The following is a 13,652-nucleotide window of genomic DNA, read 5'->3' as shown; positions in this document are numbered from 1 at the left end:
TGAGTATCATGCCCAGCACAATGACCCTTCTTTCCAGGGGCAGTGCTAACACACATGAACTTGTCCCAGCCAGTCCCACCTGCCAGTGCCATGATGCTGGAGCACAGGGATGCCCATGGCAGGCACACTGTGGAGTGGGATGCTGCTTTACACACCCACTCCTTCTACCCCCACTGAGCAACTAGACAGCTGCACTATCCCCTGAAATTGTTGATGGAGCTCACTGTATAGATGGCTACATGATGCAATGATGTCTTTTGCATTCTTTGAAGATGTAGATTTAATCAGGGAACTGCCTTAGCTTACACACAAGCAATTATTGGCAAGAATGCTCTGCAGTGCAAGTAGGGGCCCCTATGGAGGAATTTCCATGTAATAATGAAATTGATTTTAAGAATGCAAAAAAGTAGCATTTTCTGCAACACAGAGAGGGAATTAAATGCTACATTCCTTCAAGAATGGGTGTATCTTATCTTGCTCCCTCCTTTGAAAGTAGGAGAAAAATCAAGAAGCAGTCAACACAGCTGGGCTTTTCTTTTTGTTTACTTGGAAAACTTATTTTAACCATCAACTTTAGCAAATTTTGGCAGTTACAAACCTGTACACTTTTTTTTTGTTGTTTTGTTTTTATAGCAAAAGAACACAAGACAATACTGCCAACAGCAATTATGAAGGAACAATTAGTTTTCAGATGAAGAACTATACCCACTCAAAGTGATAAACCTTCCCTTTTGCATAAGGTTGAATTTGTTGTCATTGGAAAAATGACATTTCTTAATACCTACTTGAAATGGAATAAAAACTGTATCTCTAGGTTTTTTGTGCAAAACACATTCATTTAAAAAAGTCAATAAAAAATCTTCTGAAAACCAGAAAGAAACTAAACAAAAAGAGCTGAACCCAAAGGGAAGTTACAATACACTTTGAAATGATTAATAAGTTTTCAGATCTAAAATTTTGTTTTTGCTGTTATCTTAGAAGTTTAAACCAACTTTGATGACTCTTTAGAATTATAACAAACAAACAAATGAACAAACAAACAAAAGAAATTAAAGCAACCTGATTGGCATCAAATATCTACAAAAGCCTGGTAATTCGAAACCATTATATACATTATTTTATAAACTTCTTTTTAAACACCAAAACATACATCTTTTACAAACCAGCCTGCTTGAGACAGGTAAAATTTACAAGACAATCTTTTCCAATACAGTGCTTTAAAGAGAACTGCTTTCACTCCTAAACATCTTTGTCATGTCCTGAAAAGCGGCAGTATGGGCTCATTGCATTGCTGATTAATAGTGTTTCAGGTATTCCTATGACAAAAGAATGCTACAGTTCTGAGGGCTCCAACCTCTTTCCATTATACAGTTCAAGTGCACTCTTAACACTGGTAAAGATTACTTATGGCCTTTGTGTAATACGACATATTTGCAATTATTGCTTTTCATTATTACATAAAGAAATGAATTTAATTTCATTTCCTCCCCATCCGCCCATCCCTTGGATGATGCAGCTAATTTACTAACTGAATGGCCCTTCTGATAATGGTGATGTTAAATGTCAAGTTCATGAAACACAGGCTAAAACCATGGGTAATGGACAATGGTCTAAATTTCTAAGGCTCAAATCACAGTTTGGTGTATTGAGAGAAGCAGAGATGCAAACAGGCAAAAAGCACAGTTTTTATCACATGGTAAATGATGGTAAACCATCAGGGAATGAAGCTGAAGATTTAACTCTCTTGTTGGAAACCAATGAACTGCCCATTATTACTGAGTGAATAGCTCCAAACGTTATCTAAAAGCACAGATGTACTTTCATACTGGTTCTGAAGAGCTGGCTTCCTCTGTTATTAAGGATGCTTCCTTTTCAATGAAGCTTGGCAGAAGTGGTCCAGGGCTCTGGACTCTCAATTCCCATGACTGCAGTTCTTATTGACTGTAAGGATATACTTACTATAGCATCCACTTAGCCTTTTCAAGCAGGAGCTTGATGAGGAGTAGTGTGTTCTTAGCCATTTGTCCTGTTCAGCCCACGTTTTTCTTTATGATGGAATTTAGAGGAGACAAGAGCAACAACTTTTATGTCATATTTTCAAAATGTCTCTGCCTGGCTCGCAGAGACAATAGGCTGCTGCCTCCCCACTGTTCAGCATTTCACTGTGCTGCAGCAACACTGAGTTTCTGACTAGAGAGGGTACCCAGACATCAAGGCTCTCACTACCTCAGACTACACTAGCGAATTTAGAGAACAGGAGAAAAAATTCCCAAAACCAACATTTAAGTTCTTTGTGGGACATGCAGAGGTGGAGACCCTGCTTGACAGAAGGAGCACACAACTTTCAGTTTCAGGAAAACAGTGGCAGTGAGAAGCCTTTGACTCCTTCCAGCCTTTTACTGGAATATGTTAAAGAAATTTATGGGATAGTTCGGGATCAAAGACATCACTGAGCTTAAGGAAAAGAGCTTGATTGACAGGAAATCACAGTTCTGTAGTGAATCTCTGCATTGCAAAGTCCTCCTGATTGCCTTCATATGCCATTTCCTGTAGGAAGGTCCTAGAGGAAGGCAACTTTATGGTGGTCTTCTAGTGGGGTTGTCCATTTTCTCCCGTGGGAGGGAAGTGATTCCACAGCTCCATGGCATCACATTTGGCCCTTTATTCCACTTTAAGATACTGGTCAAGGACAGCAACTACATCCAGTACCTATAATGTTGTGGGGGTTGTTTTGCCCTTTACTTTTTTTAATATTTATAATACAAAGGCAAAGTAATTAACATACTTAAGAATGTAAGCCTACACATAGCCATACATAAGCCTAATTTTTCCTTTTGCACAAGGCCACCTAATGTGGTATTGGCAGAATAAATCATGTTGTAGTCACTGTAAGGCTCTTTCCATTGCCAGTGTTATTGAAAAGGCCAGCACTGTGCATGATATTCTCAACTTGATCAAAATGCAGAGAACAAGCACCCTTTTACTTGGACTCATACACCCCTGGCAAAGTTCATGATTTCTGATATAAATGTGCATTTGCATTTTAAAGTGTTGCTTTTTTCTCTTGCTGCTTCTTTCCAAAAAGCAAAAACTTTCTTGATCCTAAGTTATAAGCCAATGATACTCAAAAGTACTTCATTAAGCCTATGAAATCATCTGCTACAGATGATTCTGAGAGAAAATACTGTGTAGTGGAGCCATCTACAGGGATGTGTTTGAAATACAGACACACAGGACAGGCAGAGATGTGCAGGGTAGCTCTTGCAGAACCGGGGACCTGACAGCAGCAGTGATATAAAAATCATCATATGGCAGAAAAAGGAAATATATATATTGGACGTGCTAATATGAACAATAATTCTTACACTATGTTATGAATGTGTTCTTATGTTCCAGATAGAAGATTTTGACTTGTTTGTGTGGAACAGTAATTAAAAAGAAAATAAAATGGCTTGGTTTAACAAGAGATGTTAATATGAAAATCTTACTCTCTGAAAGGTATTTCACCTTTAGATCTGCATTTGGGTCTTATAATTATCAAAAAGAGCCTGAACAAAACCAGAAAGGCCACAGAAGTACCAATATTCACAGAGGGGAATCTGAAGATGGATTTGGAGGGGAGGAGATACTGAGGTATAGAAATCATGAATAGGACAGAGAAGGCTGAACGGATGATCCTTGGCACCTTCCCAACAGCACTTTAATAAGTAGGCGTTCAGTGAAATGAAATGGCAACAACATCAAACAGAAAAACTACTATACATTGTATTTATGCATATTTTACTATTAAAACTCACTACCAACAATATATTACTGAGGCAACAAGCTTGGTAAGAAACATTGATTTTCTTTTTTTTTTTTTTTTTTTTGTATGGCAGTCACTAGGCTCCCATCGTGCTAACCCTCGTGACACTTTTGATATGTCCCAGTAAAGGTTTGATATTGGTGTCTCAGCCTTACGCAAGAACTTTCACTACAGAAGACAGGTGACAAGTACACCTAATAACTAGCTGGGGGCTTGAGCAGAATTAATTGCATAATGGATAAAAATGTCTCAAACCAAACCTGAGTAGGAGCAAACCTCATGTAAACTGCAGCCCAATGCTGAGAGAGCATCACATTCTCAGAAGGTCATACAAGCTTTAAAAGTGCAGCTAAATTTGCAGAATTGCTTTGCCAATTCTGATGCTCCTAACTCTTGAAGAGACATCAATCTAATTGCATTTCCTTTCCTGTAACACAGACTTCATGAACAATCTGAGTTATCCTCTAGCCGTGCCTCTAGGCTTGCCAAACCATTTTATGGCCTTCTGGCAAATCCCTCAGTTCCTTGCAATCACAATACAAATTTCCATATCTTTTTCTTCTTAAAAACACAGGAATAACATCAGGGGAAAGGGTTTGAAACGCACCATGAGCACATTCAGAATATATCACTGTTACAGAAGCATGTTTACTTTGAGAAGACCAAGTGACATTCATATATTCAATGGACAGGACCTTTTTGCAGACAAGTACTTGATAATACTTGTATGTGCAGTACATTCTTTCTAGAAGTTCACTCATTCTATTCATATACCTGCATAACGAACTGTTTTCTACTGAACAATTGCTGTATCATCCCAAATAAAATATCCACACCAATCTTTCACAGCTATTGGAGGGAAGCAGCAACACACTGTACCTACTCCAAGAATTCTAGAAATTGTGTTTTATTAAAAGTGTTGCAAGCTGCAATTAGTGAAATTACATTCTACTAGTATTTTTTTTTTCTTTCGGGGAAAATATCTGAATAAACCCTTCCTGTATGTCAAGAAATGGCCCATAATTTAATTTTGAAACTCATGTCAATCAAGAACATGCCCTGGCATACAACTGCTCAAACTATCCAGTTATGGTGACGGACCAAGGGACAGGACATGGAAAGGAGCACAAGAAACCTGCTAATTAATCTGTTCATTTATCACAATAATCTAGGTATTCGATAGTTTTTCAGAATGACAGAATTATGCCATGGACGAAATGGATGAAAACCCAACAGTAATGCAGGCTTGTAGACTCACATTCACTGGTAAGGTACACAGACATTGTAAAATGCAGTGGTAAAAACATTTTCAGAGCACCAAGGTATATATACTCTGCTTTAATACATTGAGTGAAAATCCCGTATTTCCAGATTTCACTTGACTGCTCTGACCATTTCAATGTGAATGATCATTTACTCCAATCAGGCAGAGGGAGGCATAGAAGCATACAGATGCCATGGTTTTCTTGATTCCACAACAATATTCTGAACTCTGCAAACAACCTTTGGATGTACTGAAATCCTACAAAATCACACACCCAGTGGAACATCTAGTGACAGATCTTTGGCCACAGTCCATTCATGCAGCTCCACTGACTAAGTCAGTCTGCAGCAGCCAAGAACTCATCCCGTGAACTCTACGGATGGACATTTGCCAAAAGATGTTTAAGGATGTGAGCCTGTTACAGCAGGCTAATATATAACTTAATTGCAACTAATTTTACTGCAGTGACTGCAGCATGAGGACTGCTGTGAAAGAGCTGATTGCTCAAGCAAGAAATTTCCAAAAAATGATCAACTGTGTAGGTTACCTCATGCTTTCAGATCCATGTTCATGTTGCATACATGTTAAGAGAAGCTGTGCACACATAGCTGGGGCAAAACCAGGCCACTCCTGAGCCAGCCTCTGACATTTTGGGAATTCCTCATGGACAAAGATGTCAGATGCATCTGACATCAGATTTTAAAAATGACAACTGAAGTAAGCCAATTTGGAGTAAATATAAACTGTATGTATGTGTGTTACTCTACACAAAGTAGAATGAAATTCTATGTAACAAACAAAAGGATAGATAAATATTTATGGACAAATAACTGGTCACTTGTCTTTGATAGGTCAATTCGTAAATGTTGCTTTTTTTAGCCATCTTACATGTTCTATACTGCAGCCCCAGCAATCAATTGCTTCCACTCTTTGCTGACATAAAATTTCATGCAACAGTGCATCCTAGAATGATCCATGCCCATTATTTAATACTGTGGGGAGATCATAACACTGTAACACTTTTAATAACACAATGCCAAAAAGAAACCCCAAAACAACCCAACTTTGTGAGAGAGAAAGAAATTATTTAGCAGTTATTTTTTCCCCCACCTCAAAAGCTGAGTTTTACTCTTGGTAATAAATAGAAGGTACACACTCTCCAGATTGTCTGTAACAATTTTGTAATGTATAATACGTAACACAATTGGTCTCTTCGCATCTGCACATACAGTATCATTTCTGAACAAGTTAATAACGGGTTATATTGTACTTTTCTTTGCCCAATATATATATAGACACACCTTCAGTAAAATTTCTTCTCAGTATTTATACTATTAATTGGACCAAATGACAAAATTAAAAAAAAAAAAAAATAGGAGGAGGAAGAAGAAAGGAGCTTCCTTTACACTTGTGTCTGGTGCTGGGTCTCCACAAATGGAATGTGAACATTTTCTAGGCTGAGTTCCTCCACGCTTTCAAAGTCACTCATGGCTACTTCGGAGTCATCAAAGCCGCAGCCGGCTGAGACGTCAGAGGAGGAGGCGTTGAGAGAGTTGTGCAAAGATAAGGGCATCTTACCTGCACTAACATTTTCTGTGTTCTGGCTTGGGCCAACAGCAAAAGTACTAAATTCGTTCCCAGTCTGAGATCCTGTGGTGTCCGTCTCGTTGGGGAACTGGTGGGGAGGGAGGTATTGGCTCGGGTGGAAGTGCGGCCGTCTCCTGCAGTCAGGGCTGAGAGTACTCGCCATTGAGACCGGCTGCGAGGGTGGGAGGGTTTCATACTGGTCTGGGTAGTCCTCTGGAAGAGGAGGTGGTAACTGGTCCTGGCTCAAAAACTCCTCTTCGTGGGGGGGAGGGTAGTCGCTGTCGATGTCGTAGCCACCAAGGTAGTAATCTGTCTCCAGTTCTCTGGTACTGCCGTGATGAGCCGAGCCTCCGTCTGCCGTCTCAAAATTGGGCACCTCCTCAATGTCGGACAAGCGAGCACTGGGCATCCAGTCAGAGGTATCCCAATGATACGCTGCAGCAGGGAAGAGAACCACAGTGCTCTGTTAGGATGAGACCACAGGGGAGAGCAGAGTGTCCTGCATGCACCTGCCTGAGTCCTCACAGCACATTCAAATCACAGCATGCGCCACAGGCCACAGACACAGGTCAGCCATGCTCTGACCAGAGGGGTAGAGGAGGAGAATAAACTGCATTACTATACTAATGCAAACAAGCAAAGAAACAAAACATGGCCACTCTCAGGCGTTTTGCCTTTTAAGATGCTACTGGGTTGTATTAGAAACTACGAGTCCAAGAAATCAAAATGTTGCAATTACTGCTTTTCACAGTTCTTTTAAAAAAATCTTTAAATGCAGTCAGCATGCTTATGGAATCTTATGTCCCCTTCCACCTCCAATGACTTTAAGAAAGAAAGTGTGCAAGCAAATAATCTGATTGACTGGAAACTGAATTTTGAAACAAAAGAAGTGGCTGACCATTCCCATGCATCTTTTGAACCCAACAGAATTCAAACAAAAGAGTACACCTGAAGCAGATGAAGAAAAAAACCAAATAGATTGAGTCAATGCCCTGCCCACCCCGGCACACAGGCAGAAGGTGTCCCAAAAAAGTCACCTCTGTTGTAGTTCTGTCCTTGATCCATAACAGACACTGTCAGATACAAAGTGAAAAGCAAAAACTGGTAACTTGGAGCTTGTCACCAGCATTGTATTACATGTGAAAATACAAAACTCTGCATGCATATTCCTAAAGTATAGCTGCCACGGTGTCATTTTAGTAGGATTTTTAATTATTCTTTATTTTAACGTACAAGATAAGCTTGCCTGTCAAATGCAGACATACATAAAGAAATGTTTGTCGTGTATCATATTCCTTTTCTATCGTATCTTAATTATTTACCCTCACTGAACAGATACAGAATTACATTAGAGCTGTAATTCTTAACACAAAAAAGGGCTATCCACCATCGACACGGCTTATAATTGCAAAGTACATTTTTCTCTCACTTGTTCACTTTGAAACAGAAAAATAAGAATCTACCATTCTCAGGGCCGGTTCAAACAAATCTGGGCCCACCTGGGCTCAGATACCATGGTGATGGGCACGGTATAAGAACCTGAATAGAATAGAATACAAAGCCATTTAATGGGGCCATCAGCTACAATGCTCCGCAACCCCACCCCCACCTCCCACCTGCACTGCCATGCTAGCTGGCGGGGAGGGAGGCATTCCAGTATGGAGAGGGTGCAGGGGTGGGGGAGAGAGCAAGGAAAGAGGTTTTGTGTGAGACAAGAGCAGGGAATAAGCTGCAGCGTTTTCTAGATGGATATGCTCTTGTTCAGCCGCATGTTATTGGGCTTCATGCAAGAAGTCATCGGGCAAAGTCTCTGGATGACATTGCTGGAGGAGGTCTGGAAGGAGACACAGACCTCTATGGCATCACAGCTCGTAACCTCTGTGGCTCAGACACAGGAGAGGGCAGAGAAGACTTCTCCAGCCCTTCGCCTACTAAGACCACACTTGCCCTTGTGCATCACCACATGGTGCATGTGGTGATGGTGATTTCTTCCTTAGCTCGACATCCAGGCAGGAATGCTCCACCTGCTCTGCCATGTCCTGGAATGAGGAGGGCTGGGGCTACTACAGGTTTAGCAGCAGTGTCTGAACCGGCCCTAACCTCTCTTCTGCACTCCTCTCTTCTTTGTACAGTGGATTTTGCTGTATTTGGGTCAATGTGATGGCACTGCACCTGAGATGTGTCAGGGCCCCCGGAGTTGTGTGGATCAGGATCCAGGAGAACCTCACTAATTTGCTGACTTGCACAACCCTGGGCAGGTCCCTGGGGCAGGAGCCCCATTCTCCCATGACTCTGTGGCAGTGATTCTGCCCAGAGACCCAGCGGCTAATTATTCACCAATTCCACCAGCTCTGCTGCAGAGCAGGCAAGAATCCTAAGTTTCGTGCAAGGAACTGGGAAGCGGGCAAAGCATTTTCAGTTGCAGTTGAAACTGGCTTTTTCTGACCTGTAAAGGATAATAATGAGCCAGTGTGTTTGCTTAAGCTTTCCCTTAGGAAGGCAAGGTCATTTGCAGTGCCTGTGGTTTCTTTTCAAGGTTATTTGTTTATTTTTTGAATGGGACTTTCTTTTGAATTAACCTTGGCTAGTTAATTTTTTTCTTTTTTGATAATGAGAAGAATGGCACTCTTACACTTCAGGAAATCAATAAATGTACTATGAACAAATATTAAAGTGGCATCACCAGCTAGGAGTAAAAGTGTTTTTCAAAATTACTGTGACACTAGCTCAAGAAAAAAAATCAGCAGTTTCACAAAAATAATTTACTTGACCATCTTTATGTATTATTCAGACTATATTAGCTGAAGTATATAAAATCTGTCTTAAATTTGCTAAGGACAGATGAAATTTTTGACTTGTGGATAACCTGAGCTGATGTTGAGTTGACATTTGCCCAAGGGTAGGAAAAATGTTGCAAAATAAATAAAAGTAATGTTTATCTATGATAACAAGACATTTCCTCAGTGCTTTATGGAAAAAAGAAAACAGTGATATCCCCGCATTACAGGTTCACTTGTAACATGATATGCCTGAGGTTACCCAGGAGGTCAGTGGAAGAGGTGAGGGTTGGGTCCTTGGAGCACATTGCCATGCTCTGTTGAGTGGGCACACCAACGCCACGGGAGAGCCACGGCATCCGTGGAGCTGTGCCCACACATCCGCTGCTTGGCAGGGTTTCCTGGGAGAAACCAGCCACCAGCCAACCACCACTGTGCCCCTCTCCGTGTGATACCACTGGAGTACATAACCCAGCTCTGCTGCAGCATGGAATACTTTACAGACTTCCCGTGTCATCTTCTGTTTCCCAGTCTCTGCGGCCAGGATAATCTCAATGATATGGCTCCATTATCAGTCCATTATTTTCTCTGAAGGCAATGAGAATAAACAAGCAGAAACATTGACTTGAACAGAAGAGGATGAAGGCTTGACACCTTTTCTACCACCTCCAGTTACCCACAGATATTTTGTGGTACATTCCTCTGGCATTTTCATGTTTGCTGGTGAACATGCTGATCTGCAAAACTCAATCCCTGCCACAGGATTGCTGGTCAGTGTAGATTAGTGAGGTTCTGCTGGAATGTTTCACAATGACAATAGGAAGCATTGTTGGATAACAAGAAAGAAAAAAATTTAAATACCTTCATTTTCTATAGTGTCAACTACATTGTTGACAAGCTGTATGACAGTCACTATGGAAGCTTGCAGGGGAGGGAAAGCAGAAAATAAAGGGAGGGGAAGGACAGCTTCAGGTTAGTATTTAAAACACACATCGTATGTTACCACAATAAATTCTCTCAAAAGACAGAACTGACATTGGAAAAAAAAAAGGCTGCTGACCAGTGCATGATTTATACAGTGGGTCACAGGACATTTCATTTCAAATAATCCCATATATCTTCAGAGTGGTGATAAATTCCAAACCACCATTTCCAGAAAGGCATATGGGATGATGTGTATCACCTCATAAATTCAAGCAGACTGGTCAGCTGATTCAATTAACCAAAGCAGTATCTTGTCTACCTGACACTAATTTCTAATTCATTCTTGCTTAGAGGTCTCCTGAGACGATGCCATGTGCTCCAAGGATCATTATCTTTTAGACCATCACACCATCAGAAACGGTGTTAAGCTCAATCTATTTCCTAAGAGGAATGTTTTACTTATTTACTGTCTGTGCCGTGCCATGTAATACCTCAGGGAGGTTGCGCAGCACAGCTATAGTTAGGAGGACACATCCATGTAGCTGTGGTTCCAATTTTGACCCGTTTGACAGAAGAGTTTCTCAAATGCTTTGTGCATTCTCTGCAAGTGTTCCAACAAAAAAACCCCTTTTCCCTTGAAATAATTACTATAAACTGTGTAGCTGTTAAATGAGGAGGCCTATAATATGTGGTCCTCTAGATGATCTCCATTTTGCACCAGCTACCTCTGAGAACATGAAATAAATCCCATCAAAACTCAAGGGAAAGCTCTGGATGAGTGAGCACTGGATCCTTCCCTTTTCCTTAGTCTTTAGTTATGAGAAAACCAATTACTTGGAGCAGGCTGAGAAGGGCACTAAAAATGTGGGGCAAAACATAATTTTTGTTTCACACAGCCAACAGACTTAGAGGTCACAAGAAATGTGTAAACAGTACAGACATACGTTGAATATTTTCACATCTTTGCTAAATTCTGGGCATTGGATGAGGTATATCATCCAATTTCCTCAGTTCTAGTGAGGGCTTAGCAAAAAGAGCCTTGATAAACCAAAGGATCCCTGTTCTGTGTCTATGATCAGCATATTTATGCCATCAACAGCAATGGTAATTATACAAAGGAGACTTGTACTGGATAATGTATAATAAACATTATAGAAAAATAAGGGACTCCATGCAATTAGTGCTGCATGGCTGGGAAAAAATATGGGAGGGCAGCTGTAAAATATTAGAGGAAAAAATTGAGAGTGAAAAACAGGTCAAAAACCAGGGCCAGCACAGTTTTCTTTGAAACTAAGGGTTGGTTCTGGTGGGAGCTGTGCAGAGCATGTTCACAGAAAGGAGGGAACCCCACCCCACACAGCTCAGTGTAAATCAATGCTGAAATACAGCACTGCTCAGATTTTAGACGACAAAAATTACTGCCAACTACTCACAGAAAGACTAGGGAAGCTGAGCAATTTAAATGCAGGAGAAATAAGGCAAGAGAAAAAATGTAGCTTCAAAATCTCACCCCACATGAGTTTTCTTGGTAAGACAAGCCCTTGATACAGCAAGAGAAGGCTCCAAGAGCCCTGGGGAGGGTGCGTGGAGGCTGCCTGCACCTTCAGTGGGATTCATGCCAGTGCTCCACTGCTGCATGATAGGTTTCCCCAGTCAGAAGCTGCTACCCAGTTTCACAAGTCAGTGTCAGCACAGCCATTTGTACATCTGTGTGACACAAGCCTGTCCCCTCTGCCAGCCTGAGAACCCAGCAGCGTTGTTCTTGGCTTTGGAGGAAGGGGCTTGGAGAAGGAGCCACTGGTCCTGTCTTACCAAAAAGTGTGGATGCTGAACTGCATTTGTTGTGTTTTCACTGACAGCCTTCTAACCTTTGCAGGTATGCGAAGTACAAAGAATTAAAATGACAAGAAGAGCAAGGATTTATGGCTTCAGGAGGCATATCCATTAGCCCTAAAGTACAGGCATGTGAGTATGTATATGCTTACTTATGCCTGGCTTTGCCCTTTAGGCTCTTCCACTGCAAAACTTCCCTGTTGCTTCAAGCAAACCAGAACGTGTGGTCTTGCTCTGATCTCTGCAAATGACTCAGAAGATTTAAGTTTCTTCCCTCATTCTCCCTGAAGATATGGATTTGTTTGAACCCTGAACTAGATATGTTATCTCTAAAGGCCATATTTTAAATGCAGCTTTCACAAAAAATGAGTGGGCACAGAAGGTCCAATCCAGCTTCTGTGGGTATTGTGTCACTGACTTCAGTGGAGAAGGATCAGGAATTTTAAATGTCTAATTAGAATTTGGAAGATACAAAAAGTAATAATGTACAGTAAACAACCACTTGAATAATTATTCCAAAGGTAACTATAATGTAAACATATAACATTAAAATAATACTTATCCTAAAAAAAGCTAAAGGGCTTTTCTTGGTGCAGGGGCAGAAAAGCATTGAGAAGCCTGACAAAAATAATTGTAATGCTTCAGCCACAGCGGACCAAAAGGAAGTGCAAGTGTACTTTGCTATCAGTGCTTTTTCCAACATTTCAGAGTTCCTAGAGAACAGCTGCATGACATGACTGAGGAACTGAGTCTACAAACTATTCATTAACTGGTGGCTGTGGAAACCAAGTATGATTTCTTTGTGCCAGTCCTTTTCTGTGAGTCTGAATAAGGCTTCCCAGACATCCATCATCCCTCCATAGCAGAAACATCTTGACTTTTCTCAGGCCCGCTGCTCAACACACATGGGCTGCAGGAACAAAGGCTTGCTCTGACTTTGTGGGCCTCCTTGTGGGCTGTGTACGGCTCTGCCTGTGTCACCCACTGACATAATGATGCAGGACATGAGAGGCAGGCACTGAGTATGCACCAAACAAGGATTTAATGGTGCTCTATTGTTTGCTGAGCTGTGATTGCCAGAGAGAAGCCAAGATGCTGGAGATTGGCTCATCTGCTCATTGTTGTGGCTGAGCACCAGCACAGTTTTGTTGAGACCATGAATGAGACCTGGCAAATAGCACAGAAATCCCTTTTGTTGGACTGGTGAAACATGAAAGTCATGCTCTTCCAAGAAGGAAAATGATATAAATTCTACAGTTTCACTTGCAATCTATTAGTCAACTTATATCCTGGCAATGTGACTTTGCTGTATCATACCTCTAAGTCACTGCAAAGCTGGTCCTGATACAACAGCCCCAAGCATCAAGATTTTTATTACGTTCCTATAATTTAGTAAGTGGAACACGAAGGGAGGGTTTGAACCCACGATTTTCTTACTTTTGGCATCATTAAAGTGTTTCAA

At 41.1% G+C, this 13,652-nt stretch overlaps 1 protein-coding gene across 1 annotated transcript in view; it reads right to left on the bottom strand.

The window, feature by feature from the left end:
• Window positions 1-506: 506 nt before the first annotated feature.
• Window positions 507-13,652, bottom strand: part of FAT3 (FAT atypical cadherin 3) — a 401,226-nt gene continuing 388,080 nt past the window's right edge. Inside the window, exons 26-28 of the mRNA XM_063394467.1 lie at window positions 10,295-10,354; window positions 7,694-7,729; window positions 507-7,091 (exon numbers count right to left, since the gene is read on the bottom strand). Coding sequence (XP_063250537.1) covers window positions 6,472-7,091; window positions 7,694-7,729; window positions 10,295-10,354 — 716 coding nt within the window. The 3' untranslated portion in view covers window positions 507-6,471. The remainder of the gene's footprint in view (window positions 7,092-7,693; window positions 7,730-10,294; window positions 10,355-13,652) is intronic.

The sequence above is a fragment of the Prinia subflava genome, chromosome 3 (assembly GCF_021018805.1).
Source record: "Prinia subflava isolate CZ2003 ecotype Zambia chromosome 3, Cam_Psub_1.2, whole genome shotgun sequence".
In the NCBI taxonomy this organism is placed as follows: domain Eukaryota; kingdom Metazoa; phylum Chordata; class Aves; order Passeriformes; family Cisticolidae; genus Prinia; species Prinia subflava.
This window is presented reverse-complemented; position numbering and strand designations above follow the sequence as displayed.